The sequence below is a fragment of the Strongyloides ratti genome, assembly GCF_001040885.1.
Source record: "Strongyloides ratti genome assembly S_ratti_ED321, chromosome : X".
In the NCBI taxonomy this organism is placed as follows: Eukaryota; Metazoa; Nematoda; class Chromadorea; order Rhabditida; family Strongyloididae; genus Strongyloides; species Strongyloides ratti.
Genome location: NC_037309.1, coordinates 2,931,298 through 2,952,023, shown reverse-complemented (window position 1 = coordinate 2,952,023; position 20,726 = coordinate 2,931,298). Strand labels below are relative to the sequence as shown.

Here is a 20,726-nt window from a genome sequence, read left to right as displayed (position 1 = left end):
AAATTAATATAAATTTTTTTTCTTAATGTATAGTATTGTGTAAATTACATAAAATTATTTATTAAATATACTGATTAAATTAAAAAATAATATTTAAAAATAGCTAATTTATATTAATCATTTATTAAAATTAATAGAAATAAAAAAAAAAATTAATTATTTTTATATATTAAATTTTGTTTCAAGTATAATCTTTAAAAAGTAAAAAAACAATAAAAAATAAAGATTAAAAAAAATGGTAATTTATATTTATAATTAATTGATTTTTACTTTTATTAAAATTATAAGTGACAGACTATCAGAAAGCAAAAAAAAATTTGATAAATTTAATAATTATATTAAGAAAAAATTATGATAAATAGTATCACTTTAATTTCTTATCAATTATTAAATTGACAAAATATTTAAATTAAATAATACGTTATAATATAAAATATAATTTATTTTAAAAAAATATTAATTTTAAGATTCATTTAAAAGATTAATTTTGGTATCGAATTAATAATAATTTTTACAATAAATTTTATGTCAATGTTATACTATAATAATTGTGATTTGCAAAATTAGTTAAACATTTTTTTTTAAATTTAAAACTTATTAAAAGATAAATTATTTTTATTTGCTACTTTTACTTTATTATCTTCAATTTTATAAAGAAAAATAAAACTTTTTTTAAAATATAGTTTTTTTTACATAAAAATTTATATTTGAAATTAATTTTTTACTAAATTAAAAAGTACCTTAAAGTTTTAAACAATTTTAAAATATAGATAAATATTTAATATTAAAATATTAAACAAATTTTTTTTTATAAAAAAATACAAAAAAATGTCAAGAAAAACAAGCAAATACTAATATAAAAAAAATTTTTTTTGTATTTTAAAGCATAATTTTTTTAAATTCAAAATGAAAATTTTTTATCAACTATTTCTTCTTTTTTGTTCTGTAACATGTTACGACGGAGATCCAATAAAAACATATTATGGAACTATTGCTGGAACAAAAAAAGTAAGTTATTTTTATTAAATTATATAAAGATTTCTTCCAGACAATATTAGGTGAAGAAATGACAGAATATTTAGGAATTCCCTATGCACAAGCTCCAACTACATTTTATAGATTTCAAAAACCATATGAATTAGAAAAAGATCGTTTTAAAGAAACTTATAATGCATTACATAAAGGAAAAGCATGTCCACAACATATTAGAGTTATGGGTTTTGAAGGATATGATTCATTAAATCCAACAGAGTATGATGAAAATTGTCTTAAATTAAATATGTGGGTACCAAATAATGATGAAAAAATGCCAGTTATAGTTTTTTTCCATGGTGGAAGTTGGACAGTAAGAACTGGTAATGCTGATAAATTTGATGGATCTGTTCTTGCTTTAAAAACAAAGTCAATAGTTGTTGTACCTAACTTTAGACTTGGATTTTTTGGTTTTTCTTATTTAAGTGGTGAAGATGGAATAGAAGGTAATATGGGATTATTAGATCAACAAATGGTATTAAAATGGATTAATAGAGTAATTGAAGATTTTAATGGTGATAAGGATAAAGTAACTATTTTTGGTACAGGTACTGGTTCATCTTCAGTAGCAGCTCATTTACTTTCAAGTAGTAGTAAACCACTTTTTAAAAGAGGAATAATGAGTTCTGGTACCATAACACATTTTATGAGTACAGTTTCAAGAGATATTGCTGAAACAAACACTAGAAATGTTTCAGCATTGGTAGGATGCATTGATAATGTAAATGATAAGTCAAAAAACAACAAAGAAATTTTAAAATGTTTACGTGAAAAACCTGTAAATGAATTGTTAGAAGCTGCTAGAAAAGTTAGAGCTTCTGGTCAAATGCCAACACCATTTCCTTTTATGCCAATTAATAGTGATACAGATTTTTTTAATGGAAATATTAAAGAACTTTATGAGAAAAAAGAATTTAATAAAGATGTTGATTTAATGCTTGGAAGAACAGCAGATGAAGCAACATTTTTTATGGCAACTGGTTTTACAAATAATAGTAATATGGGTTGTTATTTTTATCCACAAAAACCTGCTACTGACCCTGATAATAAATGTGAAATGAATGAAAACAACTTTAAATATTTAGTTAAATTTGGAGGAAAAATATTAAATTTTAATGAAACAGAAATTGAAAAGTTACAACAAATTTATGAAAAATCTGCTAACTCATATACTAACAGATCTATTAGAATTTTATCTGATTTTGTTTTTGATTGTGAACTTTCTAAATTTGCTATTACATTTGCCGGTTCTTCTAATGGTATGACTTATTTTTATGAATATAATAGACGATCACCAATTAATTTATGGCCAGAATGGACTGGTGCAATGCATGGAGATGATTTGAATGATATATTTGGTATTCCATTTAGACATCCTGAGAAATATGAAAAAGACATTTTACAACATGAAAAAGATTATTCAGAAAATGTAATGTGGGCAATTGGTAATTTTACAAAAAATGGTGATATAACAACAATATGGAATAAATTAGATTCTACTGATCCTAAAGCTCTTGTATTAAATGGAGAATTAGGACAAGAAGGAAAAGAAAAAAAATATACAACTGTTACACCATCAACATGTACTGAATTTTATAATCTTATTAAAGAATCTTTACAATGGAAAGAGACTTTAAAAAGCATGAGTACAACACAATAAATTTACCAAAATAAGTATTAAAAAATGTTTCAAAAATAATACAAAAACAGTACATATTCTGGATTTTAATGCTTTTCAAGCAATAATAATTTTTAATAATAATAATAATAATTTTTAATAATCTTAATTTTATATATTATATTTTATTTCTTATGTCAATAAACCTTATTTAATTGAATTTTCTTATAAAAATATTTTAGTATATTTCTTTTTTTTATTTTTTTAATTCTTTTTAATTTATTTTTTTCTGTAAAAATAAGTTTATTAATATCATTTCAGTGCAACACAGATATATTTTTTGAAAGTTGTATGAGCTTGGACGATAATTTAATTTATATATGGATGAATATTAATCTTAGATTAAATGAAAAAAATAAGATACAATTTTGGAAGCCACTTTTTGCTTACAACTTAAGCCTAATTTTTTATGTATCTTTACTTATACGACCTTTACTAATTAAACTTTAAATCATAGCGCTCATAACACCACATTACAGGGTATTAGCTTTCTATTAACTTCATTTTTAGTTTATTTTAACTAAACTACACATTTAAAAGTCTTTAAAAATATATTTATATAAAGTTTATGTATAAAACAAATGTTTAATAAACTTTTTATAATTTTTTTTGCAATTAAATTATTTAAAATATTTTTTTAAGATATATTATAACTGAAATTAAAAGTTCTTTTTTTTTAAATTTTATTTTTTATAAATATTTGCTGAAACAAATTTATTGTTTCTTAGATTATTAATAGCATATTACGTATATATTATTGAATTTATTTAAGATTATTATACTTAAAGATATTAATTATAATATTTTTTAAAATATAATAATAATCTTATTAAGAATTTATTTTACAAAAATAATCAAAATAAATTAAATTAAAATTTTATCTTATTAATTAAAAAATAGTTTTCTATTATATTCAATATAATTAAAATATAAAAAATTAGAAAAAAATATGTTTAGATAAAATTTATTTTTTATTATAAGTCAACAATTTATAACAATCTTTTTAAATTATCACTAAATAAACATGTATATTATTATTTTAAATCTAATAATGAATTACAATTTATTGTCTAGAAGAAAACATAATAATGTTTTGTGATATGTATCAAATTAAAAAAAAACTGTATAAATATTGCATTTAAAAAAAATTTTTATTAATTAATAAAGAAAAATATTAAAACTTTTCAAACATATTTATAAATAATTTATTGAATATAACTATTGTGATTTAATTTAAATAAATATTTTTATTATTCATTTTTTAATGTTATTATTATTTTTTAAAATACATAAATTATTAAATATTAATAAATTGATAACAGTTTGTTTTTTAAATAAAAAAATAAAATTCTAAATAAAGTTTATTTTTCTTTATATTGAAAAACTAGTGTACGCTTAGCCTACACTTGATCAGCAATACATAATAGATTAGCTTTAAACTATTTAGTTAACTAAAATTATTTGTAAAATAACATAAAATTTAGTGTAAAAAATTTTTTTATTTTTTAATGTTTACAAAATTTAATTTTTTTTTTACAATTTTTATACATCTTTGATATATTTCAATTTTTATTATTTTAGTTGATTTTTAAATTATTTTGGATAATTTTATTTTTTTATTTAATAGATTAGAAAAATAGAATAATTTTTAATATTAAAAATAAATTAACAAAATAAACTTTAAATAATTTATAAACTTTTTTTTCAATAGTGATTATTGATGCTATTACGGCTATCATTGATATGTATCTATAGATAAATTTTAAAAAATTTATTTTTCAAGTTTTTAAAATTTGTCATTATAAAAGAATATATAAATCGATTGATATGATTAAAAAAATAATTTATTTAAAAACTTTCTAACATGCAAAATTTTAATACTTGAAATTATATTATCCTTAATATGTATAAAAAAGTTGGTTATATATTGTCTATTTGAAAAAAAACCATTATTTTAGATATTATAGTATATTAAAATCATATTATATAAACGCAACATCTATCAAACTTTTTTTTGTTTTATTTTTAAAAGGAAATTGTTTTAGAAGAAAATTGATAACAATGTAAATAAGATAGATTTTTTAATTATTATTAAATTTCTTTTTGAAAATATGTTAATAAGTGTATAGTGTAAAATTTGTTAAATAAAGTTGTAATTTTTTTAATGTAAGAATTAAATAATGATAACAAAATTTTATAATTGTCATAAGAATGTATAAATTATAAATTTTTTATTAATGATAAAATTAATATTAAAATTTTTATCGTATAAATATCTTTTGTTAATTGAAAAAAAATCTTTTTTGTTTAAAGTAATATTCGTATTAAATAATTTAATGACGGTTATGCAAATACTGCAGAAACTACTGAATAATCACAACACTAAAGATATATTAAATATTTTGAAATTTATTTTTAACAAACTAATTCATAATTGGTAACGTTACTTTTATACAATTTAAGATTTAGTGTTTTTTATATTTATAGTAATATTTTTTTTTAGAAATAATTATAAATATTGCAAGATAATTTCAATGCATTGTTGATATTTATTTTGATCTTTTTATTTACGTTTGTTATGTATATATCAAAAAAATTGACTTAATTTTATATTACCTCAAGTGTTTTTTTTTTTGAAAAATTGTAAAATTCTAATAAAATATATACTTATAATTTAAAAAGTTTATTAAAAAATATATAAAATACATTGTGAAATGATTAATATATTTTTATTATCATATTTTTAATTAATTAAATGTTTGCATTTTAAAAAATTAAAACTAATTTTAACGTTAAAATATTTAAGCAAAAATGAAAATCATACTAATTACTATACATATAAATTACTTTATTAACAAATGTTTTATATATTGTAATGAAATTTCAAAAACGGAACTATTCTTTAAAAATAATATTAAAAATGATTTATTATAATTTATAATAATTAATAAATTTACCTTAAATATTTTTGTGAAATGTTGTGCATTTATAAAAAAAAAGTTAATTAATAACATAGTACTACTAAATAGAATTTTAAAAGTTCTATTTTTTAAAAATTTGGTTTTTTCAATATTTCATTCATTAGATATCAATATTGTTTAATGAATTTTAATTTAAATTGTAGTTAACAAAAATTGTGAATGGAATTTCTTTCTTTTATTCGAAAACATATTTTCAAAGTATCTTTTTTGGAAAAAACAACCAATAATTTCTGGATTTTATTTCAAAAACATAGCCTTTCTTTCTACTAATTATTGTATCATTCAAGAAAGCATAAATCAATGATAACTCAAACGTTTATAAAATTTTAAAATTTTGTAGTTTAATTGTCAAATTAATAGAAAAGTTTAAAAATTATTGTTATGTAAGTGCGATAAAGGTGTAAAAGATTTTTTATATTAGATTACAATCCTTGCTTTTGAACTTTTTTAAAATTGCATCAAACAAAAGTTTTCGAATAGATTTTGTTGATTTTTCTTAAAAATATTAGAAAATAAGAAAAGCAAAAACTTTTTTTTACTTTATATTTTAAGAACAGAACATTCATCTTTAACGATACTTATCTTATTCAAAAAAGTATTAACTAATTTTTAAATCATGTCTAATTATTATTTTTTTAATTTTTTCGTTAAATTGCCAAATAGTCTAAACTTAACTGAAAATTTACATTTTAAGATTATTTTTATACTGGATGTCAATTTTTTCTTAATTGAAGCTAATAAAATTTGTCCCACGTTTTATTATTTTAATAGAAAATTTTTTAAGTGGTTTTTTTAAACTTTGAAAAAAATTTATTTTTGCTTTTTTCTCAAGAACGAAATGTTTGCTTCTAATGAAATTAAGTTCATTTTAAAAAATATTAATAGGTACATATTTTATCACTTCTTTATCTAATTTAAAAAAATTTTATGAATGTTATAACTTATTAAAAATTGTATCTATATGAGAGAAAAGTTATAAAAAAATGTTTTTTAAGAAATTTCAAGAACAAAAAAGTTATAAAAAACTAATAAAGCTTAAAATATAGAAATTTTAATTCTCTATAAATAAGTTTTTTATTTTGATTAATAATTTTTTTAAAAATATTTATGGCACATTTAAAAGTTTAAACATTTTGAAACTTTTATTCAAAAATTAAAAGCATATAACTTAGTTTAAAATTATTATTTACAAAACATTAACTTCAAAAACGGTTTCTCCAACCATTTTTTACTATACAGCTTGATATTATTTCCAAAAAACTTGAAATAACAATTTTGCAACAAATACTAATGTTGCTTTTCTTCACTTTATGCTGTAGTATTTCTATAAAAATTTATTTTTTCAAAAATAATAACACTTATCCTTATCAACGCAAATTATTGAATAAGAAAAATAAATTAAATATTACATTATCAAAAATAATTTTTCAAAAATAATTTCTCATCAACATTTATAGGAGTTACTGAAAAATGTTTTAATATTTTAACATTTTAAAAAATTAATATTAATAAATAATTGTGATAATTATCAAATCTTATTTTATATGCTATTAAAATTATTTATCATTTTTATGTTTAATATTAATTGTAATTTTGTAAATTTTTTTTTTTTCTATTTATTTTATGATAGACTTTTGCATTATTATATACTTTTTAATTAATAAAATATTTGATTTAAATTATTAAAAATAGAACAATATTAATTAAGTAACTTTACGATCAAATATTAATATTAAATATTATTGAAAAACATTTAATCTTCTCCTACAATATATTTTTTATTATGATTTGTAGTTATGTAACTTATATTGAATAAAATAAAGATTATAATTATCATATTTTTGATAGAAGTAAATAAATTAGGTTTTAAACTTCTTTAATAATAATTGATAAAAACTATTATAATAATATATTTATTTTCTTACTTTTATAAAAATTAACATTGATTTTATAATTAAAATTTTTTGTACCTTAAAAATTTTTGTATGGTTGAAAAGAAAAGTTTTTAATTAAAAAATGATTCATTAATATAAATAGTTAATTTTATTGTAAAAACATTAATAAGCCTAATTGGTATAATAAATTAATTTTTTTTAATGTAAAAGTAAAAGAATAGATTGATATAAACAAAGATATTATTTATTGAATTTTTTACATCTTACAGGACATTAATTTTTTGGTTGTTTTATTAAAAAGAATAATATTTATATATATTTTATAAATAAAAAAAGCTTTTATTATTTTTATATACTTCACCTAACCTTTTTTTTCATTTTCCAATAAATTTACTTTTTATTTTTATACTTTTCCATAATCATATATATATACATATATTTGGTTAGAATAGATCGGTATATCATGCTAGCATGTTATTTTTTTCACGTTTATAAAAAAAATATAATTTAAAAGATATCCTAAATCATATTCAAGTGCTTTTACTATCATCCTATCTTCTTTTCCTCTTCATCTATATAAAATCATCTTAGAATTTTAATATTTTTGTTATCCTTGAAGTTGGATATGACAGATGAAAGAAATACTTGAAAGATTGTTACATCATATTACATATCTTGTTGACATTTATTATAACATAAACAATACATTTTACATTTTAGAATTCCGATTTTTACTGAAGAAACTGAGGTTTTATATGCCCTAGGGTAGGCGGTGCTTACAATCTTAAGATTCTTTAATAATATAATAAAAAGAAGAATATTTATAATAGTAATTTTTTTTGTTGCATATTATAATCAGAAAATAAAAAAAATTTTTTGTATAGCATTTTATTTGATTCATATATATTATATTCTATAAGAAAAATATTTACTTGGTTTTAAAATTAATTATAATATAAATTTAATAAACATTTTTAAAAAAATTAAAAGATAAAAGTATATATTAATTAAACATTACTTTAAGGTAATAAATATTGAGGATTTATAAATGATTGCGCATTATTGTTTTAATAAAAAAAATGTTGGTTAAATGATGAATAAATTAACTATATTTTACTATATTGTTTTACACTTTTAAAAATAAATTTTATTTATATAAAAATTTTTTTCGCATTTATAAATATATTAAATATTTATAACATTATTTTTACTATTAATAAAAATGAAAATATAATTTTTAAATCTTTTATTTTCATCACTATTAAATTTAAAAATATTAATTTTTTGTCTAAGGATATTTAATTTTTTCTTCTAAAATAAAGTTTTTGTGTAAAAAAAAATAACAGGCTACAATCAGATATTTACAAATTTTATTTTTATTTTATTACAATTAAATTGTTGCAAATATAATTTTTTTAATTTTATTATTTTTAGCATTATGTTAAAATAGTGCTTAAATAATGTTTTAACTTTTTTTAAAATATTAATACTTTTTTCCATTAGATAATTTATTCTCTAGTTTTACTATAACATAAAAAAATAAAATTTACATATAAACTTAATATGAATTTTAATTTTGTAAATATTTATTAATGATCAAATATAAAACAATTTTTTTTAATGTTTATTTTGATAATGATGCTAATTTTAATATAGTAAAAAATTGATTGTTTTAAACTATAAGATATTCATTTTAATAAAAATAAACAACTTTATATTTCATTAAAAAAATTTTCTTATATTATAGTTAAAAAATAAAATTATTAATTATGTTTTCTCTTAAAATTTATTTTAAAGTGTAAAATTATTAAAAATTTTGTAGAATATATACATATGTTATTAATTTTCTTATCAATTTCTTATAAATATTTTTTTAAATTAAATCTATATAGTATTGTTTTATATTCCTTAAATAAAAGATAACAATTTTACAATTGAATTTCATATGATAATATACATTATTAATTATCTTTTATTCTTAAACAATTTTTTTGTGGTTCTTATTAGTTAATAAATATTTTGGTTTTGTAATTGATAAATGCAGTAAGTATTAATTGAGAATAATAGTTAATTTAAACAACTATGATTATTATAATTGTTAAAAGCATTTGCAAAAATAAACTATAAATTTTTTTGTAAAGAGTAATATATATTTTTTTCCTATCATAGAATTTATTGTTTTTTTATGATAAATATAATTAGAAAGAGAATGATTATAATATTATTAATGTGGTATTAAAAAAATTATTTATACAAACTTAAGTTCATTTATATGTTATAAAATTATATCTCTGTCAAAAAATTTAAATAACGCCTTTTTATTTACTTTTAAAAAAGAGTGTTAAAATCATTTATATATATATAATTTAATAATATATTTTAAAATAAAAGAAAACTTTAAATATTTTAACTAAAAATTATTGAAAATTATTTTATCTATTGGCCAAAATTAGTATCAAAAATTTTATTAAACTAAATCATTTAATCAGGTAAAGTTAGAAAAATATCTTTTTTTAAATATACTTATCATAAGTTATCTTTTAATATTTAAAATAGCGAGTAACTTTTTATATATTGTAAACATTTAAAATGTTTTAAAAAAGCTAAATATATAAAACAATCAATTTCTTTTTTTATAAAATGAATATTTTATTATATAAAATAACTTTCAAAAAACTATAATATATTTTGTTCTAATAATATATACATATATAATATATAAAAATTAAAATAATAATTAAAAGCTATAAATTTCATTTTTTTTATTATTAAAAATTTAAAGTTATTAATTTTTATTCCTATTACTGTTTATTATCTCATTTTACCTAATGTTTAATATATATTTTTTTTTAATGAACTATTAATTTATCTTTTTAATTATATTTTGAATAAATAGGTTTATTATAAAGATGTTTTAAAAAATTGCAAATATATATATTTATAAATTCTTAAATGATAATATAACTAACTAAATTGTTATCTTTTTAACTCATTTTAAATATAATTTATATTGAAATATATTAATTAATTAAAAGATAAATTTTGGACATATTATAAATTTAACAATTATATTTTCTCTAACTATATTATAGGAGAAAAGTTTTCTTATATCTTAAATATTAAAAGGTTAAACATTATCAGGTAATTTATCAATAACAATGATTATTCTTTAATATTTTAATTAAATTATTATATGTGATAAGTAACTCTTTTAAAAGTATCTATTAATATTTCCTTCTGGTGGTAAATGATGCGTTATCTATTAAGATATTCCTGAACATATAATCTTTTTTGATAAAAATATTTTATTCATTTGTCTTTCTTTTAAATATCTTATCATTTTAATAATGATCATTTTTATATTATTAAGACAATAGCTATAAGAATTATCTTCAATACAATATCTATTATTTTTTTGTTCTAAAAAATTAATTTTTAAAGATTTTTTTTTATTATTTAATTTATATTAAAAATAATAATCAAAATAATATAATTTCTAAACAATATTGGATAATTATACAAGGGCTATCTTATTTCATTACGTTTTTTTTCTATTTTATTATATTTAATTGTTTCTATACTTCTTTGTCTAATAATATTATTTATGTATTCTATTATTACATTAAATTTAAAGTAAAATACATGAATAAAAAAACCGCGGTTATTAAAAAAAAGAGAAAAAAATTTAATTGATAATTTGTAATATAATACTACTTATAAAAATATTTTTGAAATTATTTTAATTATAATATTTAACAATTATATGCTATAAATTTTTTTTATTTAAATTTTTAAAGTATTTCTTCTTATTATTCTAAAATAGTAAATAATAATGTAATGATGTGATATTTCTTGATTATGTAATTAAAGTTTTATAATGGAAATTAATTTAAATGGGGATAACCAGTTAATGAAAAATAAAATTATTAATCATAACTTTTAAAGTGTTGAGATAACATTATTATATAATAAATTAACTTCTAACACTTTGTATGTTTATCTAAATTACAAAAAAAATTTATTTTAACAAAAATTCTCAGTTATAATATATTTGGTTTTTATATTTTTGATAATAAATATATAAGGAAATATTGATTACTCGTTATTTTATTATCTATTATTTTTATTTTATTTAATTCGAAAACATAATATATATTTTTTAAATTTTTTTCTTTTTTTTATATATTTTTTTCTTATAAAAAAAATAAAATTTTTATTTAAATAGTAAAAATAAATGTTATATTATAATTAATCAAAATATTTTATATAAATATTTACATTAATATTATCATTTTAAAATATTGTAATTTTACAAAACCAGTTAATTTATTTTTTATATTTTTTTTAAGAAATAACAAGACATTAAAATATTGATACACAAAAGTTTTCTTAAATAGAAAGTCTAACATTTGATAATAAAAATTTTCCAATATAAAAGTGTTAAAATTAATTATCATTTAAATAGAAATTTTAAATTTAAAATATAACGTATTAAATTTTTTTCAAAACAACAAAAAATAGATTTGTTTTAAATTTTATTTGTAATATAGATATTAAATAATTTAATTATAAATATAAAATTATAATTATATTTCTACATCTTTTTTTAGTTATGATTATGATAAAAAGAACCTTTAAATTTCATTTCATTTATTATTTTTGATACTATTCACAAGCGTTATCACAATAAATAGAATAAATTTTTAATTTTTATTTCTTTTATTCGCAGTATTTTTATTATAATATATATAATGTTAAAATAAATTTGTTATATCAATGAAAATTTGTTTGTAAAAGTATGATTTATATACTTGAGCAGAATATAACATTCAATTTGATTTTACAACTTGCAAAAACTGTTTTTTTGCAAACTTTATCTTTTTTTATTGTTTTCTTAATATTACTATTTTGTTTAAAAATTTTTTTTTGTTATTTATAGATTGGTTTTATAGTAACAATAGCTTATAATAATATTAACTTTGAATTATTAAAAAAATGAATAAAATTAAGAAAATGAAATTTATCATTTTTTTAAATATTAATTTTATTTGTAATTAATGTTACAGGTAAAGATTTATATTCACAAAACAAAATACACAGATTTGTTGAAGGGCCCGTTTATACTACTGCCTATGTTGGTGATACAGTTATTTTAAAATGTCATGTTGAAAATCAAGTAAGTATATATATATATATATATATATATTTTTTATTAATTATTATTATTTTTAATTAATAATAATAGGAGGGAACAGTTCAATGACTTTTTGAAGGTTTTGGTTTAGGAACAGAAAGAGATCTTCCAATGTTTTCACAATTTAGAATGGTTGGAAGTCCAATGAAAGGGGTGTATGATTTGGAGATAACAAATGTTACAGGATGGGATTATGGTTTTTATGAATGTCAAGTTACATCATCAAAAAATAATAATAATTTTGAAAAAACTAAACCAGCTTATTTAGAAGTTCTTAAATTACCAGAAGATTATGGAATTTTCGATAAACAAAGTCATGGAAAAAAACATAAAAATGGTGATTTTATTTTTGCAAAAAAAAGTGTTCCAATAGAAGAAATATGTTATGTATTAAAAACTCATCTAACACCTAAAATATATTTGGCAATAATAAAATCTGGTACATTAGATAATATTCTTTCATGGATTGGTAATGATATACTAGATGTAATATATGATAAATATTTTTGAAATTCATCTTTACCAATACACTCTGGTCAAGTACACAAAAATTAAATATGTTATTATTTATGATAATGTTAATAGAATGATTGATTCAAAATTTGATAATATAAAATTAAAAAATATTAATTTCTATCCATCTTTAAATCATCAAACATTATCATCAGTAACAATAAATATTTTATATAAACCACAAGTACAAGTTACAATTGATAGTGATAATGATACTTTAAAACAAGGTGATGAAGTTAGACTTATATGTAATGTTAATTCAAAACCAGAACATAGTGGTAAATATACATGGTATCATAATAATGGACTTCTTAAAAAAGCAACAAAAAAAGTTTTATATATTGAACATCTAATACCAGATGATCATAATTCACGTTTTACATGTCGTGTAAATAATGCATTAGGATCTGGTTCTAATAAAATATTATTAAATGTTAAATATGAGCCTAAATTTATAAGTTCATCACAAGTAAAAATTGTTAATCAAAATGAAATGGCAGAATTTTATTGTGAAACACATGGTAATCCAAAACATAGAATATATTGGAGAAAATCTGGTGATGAACAAATAATACATGAAGGTTCAAATTTTACAATTAAAAATGTAAAAAAGTGGCAAACAGGTGAATATGAGTGTGTAGCTACAAATAATGATTTTAAACCAGTAATACTTTCACATAATTTATTTATTGAAAGTGATTTTTAAGTACGTGCAAATGATACAGTATTTGTTAATCATGAATCAATTGCAACATTATCATGTGAATTTCATGGATATCCAAAACCTGGTGATATTATATGGACATTTAATGGTGAAAATATTATCACTAATAGACCAAGTAAAAGGTTTAATGTTATTCAAATTGATAAAAATTATGGTGTTGATAGTAAATTAATTATTTATAATCTTGAAAGTAAAGATTCAGGCAATTATAATTGTACTGCTTTAACAATATATACAACTGTAACAACAACTATATCATTACATTCATATACTTTTATGTATAAAATATCAGGATTAATTAAAAAAATTGATTTTAATTTATTAATAACAATATTTTTTATTATACTTTGTACTACTGGTTTAATAATTATATTTGGATTTTTATATTGTCTATATATCAATAAATATAAAAAAAGAAAACATTATATCAATTAAGAAATAAAAAATATGTTGGTAATATACAAGTTGAGTGTGCTGGTGTTAATAGTATTAATTTTGTCTCTGTAGAATTATTACGTAAAGAAAGAACAAATTCATTTGGTGTATTAACATATAAAAAAAGCATATGAGTCAATAAATCAAAATAATCCAGATTAAGATTTCAATGACAATTATGGATAAGGATAATATCAATCTAGTTATCAAGTAACATTTATTACAACAGATATAAATTTAAGTTATGCTACAACTATTCTTAGATATGATGGTATTAATACAAGAACATTTTGTAGTAATGATAAAAGTCATTTATGAATATGAAACTTTTAAGAGAAATTGTAACACCTGATAATGAAAATTGTACACTATTGTTAGTTGATTGTGGTAATAATAATAATAATAATATAAATCAAAAAGATATTCTTATTATTAGAATATCTACACATCTTTAAATAATAACAGATAATACTTTTTTTGACAGGTATGTTATTATCAGCATATAGGCATTATTTAATAATTTTATTCATAAGTTATGTTGTTACTACTATCCTTCAATAAGCAAAAAATATTATTATTTGTTTTAGTAAACCTTTTTACTTATCTTTAAATATTGTTTTGTCTTAAAAAAGTTTCATGTCACAAAAAAATATTCTAACAATACTACTTTGTTTTATTTAAATGTTCAATTTTATATAAAGGATGGTAATATTATAGAAATTGAAAATTGTTTTAAAATTTAATTGTTAATCTATGCTTAAATCATTTGTTTTTAAAAAAAATTTATCAAATATGTTTTCATTTTTAATTTATATATAAATAAGAAATAATATAACAATTAAACAGTAAAATTATAATATTTAATAAATATTAATTTAATCTTAGATTATTGATTCTAAAAATTATTAGAAAAATAATTTTTAATTTTATTATAATAAATCAGCACTTTAAATCATTAAAAAATCTTTTATATTACAATTTATGAGCACTGATAACTATGTAGCAAGAATTTAAATTAAAAACATAAAATATTAGAAAATATGATTTAAATATAAGATTTTTAAATTAATCATAATCAATATTTTTAAATTTTTAAATTAAATAACATTAATAGTGCTTTATATATAAAAAGAAACTAGTATTTAAAAAACATTGGAAAAATAATTTTACAAAATTGGAAAAGTTAAAGCTGAAAAAATAAAAATAATATTTATAAGTTGTTTATAGATAAATATTTCACAAATACTTTTAATTACTTATTATTTTCATTTCTTAAACTTATCTTAAAATTAAAATATTTTTTGACTACAACGTACAAAATTATAAAAAGTTTTTAAATTTTGGTTTTTAGAATAGCTAGTTCTTGAAATTATAAAATTTTAGTATTACATAAATTTCATTATACATTAACTTTAATTTTGATAATATTTTAATCAAAAAAATTTGGTTTATGTATGCTTTATGTTTTTTTTATAGTTTTAATAGTAAAAACTTTAAATAGAAAAAGGAAATTAACAATTTTTTCATATTAATTAAATTATACAATTATTATAATATTTAAAATTTATAATATGCAAATTAATTTTCAGAAATTTTTTTTGCTTGATAAAGTTTTAAAGATCTTTTAATAAGTAAATATTAAATGTTATTCCATTTAACAAGTTAATTTGATAAAAATAATTCAAAAAGATGTGACTGTAAAGTAAATAAATTTTAATATAAAAACAAGAGCAAAATAAAATATTTCACAAAAAAAATCATTTTTTAATAATGAAATTGTCTAATTTTTTAATATTTTTAATCAATCTTGCAACGTGTTGGAACGGAAATGGAATAAAAACATATTTTGGAGAAATTGTTGGGTTTAATTATGTGAGTTACTATTTTTTTAGATTATTAATAATTTTTTTCAGACATTATTAGGTGAAAAAGTGACAGAATATTTAGGAGTCCCATATGCACAATCTCCAACTATACTTAATAGATTCAAACCACCATATGAATTAGAAAAAGATCATTTTAATAATAAAAATTTTACTTTGTATGCTGTACATAAAACATCAGGATGTCCACAAATTATTAGAACAATGGGTTTTGACGGATATGATGCATCAAATCCAGATGACACTAATGAAAGTTGTCTTAAATTAAACATGTGGGTTCCAAAAGATGAAAAAAATATGTCAGTTATAGTTTTTTTCCATGGTGGTAGTTGGACAGTAAGAACTGGTAGTGCTGATAAATTTAATGGAAGTGTTCTTGCTTTAAAAACAAAGTCAATAGTTGTTGTACCAAACTTTAGACTAGGATTTTTTGGTTTTGCTTATTTAAAAGGTAAAGATGGAATAGAAGGTAACATGGGATTATTAGATCAACAAATGGTATTAAAATGGATTAATAGAACAATTGAGAGTTTTGGTGGTGATAAAACAAAAGTAACTATTTTTGGAACAGGTACTGGGGCATCTTCAGTAGCAGCTCATTTATTTTCCAATAATAGTAAACCACTTTTTAAAAGAGGAATAATGAGTTCTGGTACTATAACACATTTTATGACTACAGTTTCAAGAGAGATAGCAGACACAAATACTAGAAATGTTTCAGTATTGTTAAATTGCAGTAGTAGCATAAATGATACATCAAAAACCAACACACAAATTGTAGAATGTTTACGTAATAAAACTATAGCAGAATTGTTAGATGCTGCAAGAAATGTTAGTGCTCCTGGTCAAATGCCAACACCATTTCCTTTTATGCCTATTAATAACGATACAGTTTTTTTCAATGGAAGTATAACATATAACTATCATAAGATATTGTTTAATAAAGATGTTGATTTAATGTTTGGAAGAACAGCTGATGAAGCAACATTTTTTATGGCAACTGGTTTCACAAATAATAGTCAGTTTGGTTGTTATTTTTATCCACAAAAACCTGCTAATCATTCTGATAATAAATGTGAAATGAATATTACAAACTTTGAAAATCTAGTTAAATTTGGAGGAAAAATATTAAATTTTAATCAAACAGAAACTGATAATTTAAAAACAATTTACAACAAGTCTGCTAGCACATATACTAACCGATCAATTAGAATTTTATCTGATTTTATTTTTGATTGTGAACTTTCTAGATTTGCAATAACATATGCAAATTTTTCTAAACATAACACTTATTTTTATGAATATAATAGACGATCACCAATTAATCCCTGGCCAGAATGGACTGGTGCAATGCATGGAGATGATTTAATTGATATATTTGGTATTCCATTTAGACATCCTGAAAAATATAATACAAGTATTTTAGAACGTGAAAAAAAGTATTCAGAAAATGTAATGTGGGCAATAGGTAATTTTACAACTTATGGTAATACAACATCGGTATGGAATAAATTAAATGCTACTGAATCTAAAGCTCTTGTATTTAATGGAGAATTAGGACAACCAGGAAAAACACCACCTTATACAAATGTAACACCACCTACATGTACTGAATTTTATAAGATACTTGTTCAATCCATTCTACGGACTGCCCTTTCAAATATGTTGAAAATGGCACAAAATAAATCACCAAAGTGAGTATTTAAAAGTGTTTCAAATATAATTTAAAAGCAGTATATATTCTGCATTTTAATGCTTTTCACGTAAAAACAATTTTATATAGATTTTTTTTTTCTAATTGTTAATTAACTTTTTTTTTTTAATTATTTAAAAAATATTTTTTTAATTGTTTTTTTTATTAACTTAAAATAATTTTTTGCTTACTATTTGTTTGTTTTTTGTCAAAAGTAAAAGGTTTTTTAATATCATAAAATAAAGAATATTTTGTTTTAAAATTTTATCTAAAGAAATTTTTATAGAACAAAATATATGGTTTGTTAGATTAATATTAGCAAACTATGTTAATTTTATTGTATATTTTAAATATTTTATACTAAAAAATATCGTAATAAATTTTTTTTTAAATTTATGAATAATTTTAGTTAAAGTTTATTTCTCAAAAATATGCACAAAAAATCAATTTTAAATTTCATCTAATTAGATATAAAATGAAAAGAAAAAAATGTTATAAATATAGAAATGATCATGTTATTAAGGATTTAACAGATAAACTAACAAAAAAATGTTTAATAAATTTATTAGTATATAAGTTTAAAAAGAATACCACACCAGACAATACTAACTGAAATAATGATACTCTGCGGTAATTATACGTAAAATACCATGTGTTTCTGTTAACATCTTTAGTTAAACTTAATTTTATATTTTTTAATAACGATTGAGACCAATATTTATAAATCATCACTAAATAAAAATGTTTATTGTCATTTTCAATATAATCAGAAATTCGTCATTATTAAGCAAGAAAAAAACTTATTAATGAAATTGTGATATAAGTTAAATTAAAAAAAAAAAAAAACTATATTAATTTTGCATTAAAGAAATATTTATTAGAAAATAAAAAAATACTTAAAATATAAAGAAAATATTTATAATTATTAAATTAAATACAAATAATGTAATTTTTAATTTTCTTATTGCATGAATTAAAAAAAAAATTAATGAATTAAAGAAAGTTTGCTCTTAAAAAAACAAAATCAAAATATAAAAAAAATTTTATAGATTTAAAAAATTATAATTATTTATTTTAGAAGTCAATAAGTTATAAAAAATCGTCAAAAAAATAAGTTTATTTTTTTTTAGTATAACATTCATTTATTTATTACATAATGTTTTTTTACTGCATTTAAATATTAATTTTTTGTAAAATTAAATCAAACTTGTAATTAATTTTGTTGTTATGTTATATTTAAACTTCTAAACACTTGAAAAAGATAATTGAGTAATATTAAAAATAATTTTTATATTTTAAATAACTAATACAATAAATATTTTTTTTTCTTGAATATATTTTAAATGAATAAATTTATTATGTCAAACAAAAATTTATTTCTTTTGTAAATGTTTTTTATAATATCAACAATTAATCTTATATCTGTTTTAACAGTTTTAGAAAAACTAAAAAAAAAAGTATGAAACAATTTACTAGATTATTTTATATATATAGAAGAATTTATTTTGGGAAAATAAAAAGTATTCATATTATTATCATAGTGATGATAAAGAATTTATAAATTTTTATTATTATTATTTTTTAAAAAAACTGAAATTTAAAATTTTGCATTAGACCATACAAAGAAATTAATTGTATATGAAACTATATAATATCCTAGAGATGCAAATTAAAATTTAAATAAACAAATCGAAAATAAAAAAAGAGATAAATTGATACATAATTTATTTATTGATAATGTTTTTCGTTTTAATAACGCAAGGTTTAATTTATCTAAATATATTTTTTTATATTTTGAATTAGAAAAATGAATACAGAAAAAACCATTCATTATACTTTTATTAATTTAAAACAAGTCATTGTTAAAATATAATATAATAGTTAAAACTACCCTTGATTTAATTATAATTATTAAAAAAAAATATAAGATGATAACAATTGTTTATTAGTGAAATATTATAATATTATATAAAATACAACTACGTTTTTTTTATTATAATTTTCAAAATCTAACAGATATTCATCATTTAACAATTTTTTTGTCTTTTATTTTGTACTACGATGCATACTAAGATATTTATAATTTATTTATAATCAATTTAATTGTTTTGCAATCAAATATTTTCACAATGATATAATTGCGATTGCTAAAATTTCAACTATCTATAAAGTTTTACATTCTATTTAATTATTTATTATGAAAGAATATAATTTATATATTTAAAATACAAATACTATTGAAAAGAGTATTTGGTATTTATTTTTACCAAAAATGCATTTAATTTTAAAAAATTTTAACAAATATACTAAAAAGTTTTTAATAGAATTAAATGTTGGTAAAAAATTTATTGAAGATAGATAAAAGGATATAAATAGTTTCAACTATTACTTTACATTTAATAATAAATTAACATCATAAATTTTACATAAAATTAATTTTAGAGTAATTAAAACAAGAAGAATAATTAATTTAAATGTAGAAAAAAAAGTTTCCAATTTAAATTTACTACTTTAATCACTGATAATTTTATTATAAAAAAAATTATGAAGGTAAAAGTAGTATAAATATAACTATATTCTGTTTTTTATTATAAAAAAATACATCAAAATAAAAATATTCTGTAATTGTAAAGCTTTTAATGATTAAAGTGTTTCATGGTATCCTTTAAATTCATTAGATAAAATGTTATTTGTTCAA

General features: G+C 17.8%; 4 protein-coding genes across 4 annotated transcripts; all 4 read left to right on the top strand.

The window, feature by feature from the left end:
- Positions 1–906: 906 nt before the first annotated feature.
- SRAE_X000062000 (Acetylcholinesterase) lies at positions 907–2,692 on the top strand (the record flags this gene model as incomplete). The annotated part of the gene is made up of 2 exons (XM_024644986.1): positions 907–1,008; positions 1,049–2,692. 2 exons carry the CDS (start codon positions 907–909, stop codon positions 2,690–2,692), a joined length of 1,746 nt encoding a protein of 581 aa, XP_024510489.1.
- Positions 2,693–12,891: 10,199 nt separating this feature from the next.
- SRAE_X000061900 (Poly-glutamine tract binding protein 1) lies at positions 12,892–13,290 on the top strand (the record flags this gene model as incomplete). Its single annotated transcript, XM_024644984.1, has 1 exon — positions 12,892–13,290. The coding sequence occupies one exon, from the start codon at positions 12,892–12,894 to the stop codon at positions 13,288–13,290; it is 399 nt and encodes a 132-aa protein (XP_024510488.1).
- A 76-nt stretch (positions 13,291–13,366) lies between these two features.
- Positions 13,367–14,770, top strand: SRAE_X000061800 (Poly-glutamine tract binding protein 1; the record flags this gene model as incomplete). Its single annotated transcript, XM_024644983.1, has 3 exons — positions 13,367–13,916; positions 14,001–14,295; positions 14,656–14,770. The coding sequence occupies 3 exons, from the start codon at positions 13,367–13,369 to the stop codon at positions 14,768–14,770; spliced, it is 960 nt and encodes a 319-aa protein (XP_024510487.1).
- A 1,452-nt stretch (positions 14,771–16,222) lies between these two features.
- Positions 16,223–18,441, top strand: SRAE_X000061700 (Acetylcholinesterase; the record flags this gene model as incomplete). Its single annotated transcript, XM_024644982.1, has 3 exons — positions 16,223–16,324; positions 16,366–18,029; positions 18,438–18,441. The coding sequence occupies 3 exons, from the start codon at positions 16,223–16,225 to the stop codon at positions 18,439–18,441; spliced, it is 1,770 nt and encodes a 589-aa protein (XP_024510486.1).
- Between the last annotated feature and the right edge of the window lie 2,285 nt (positions 18,442–20,726).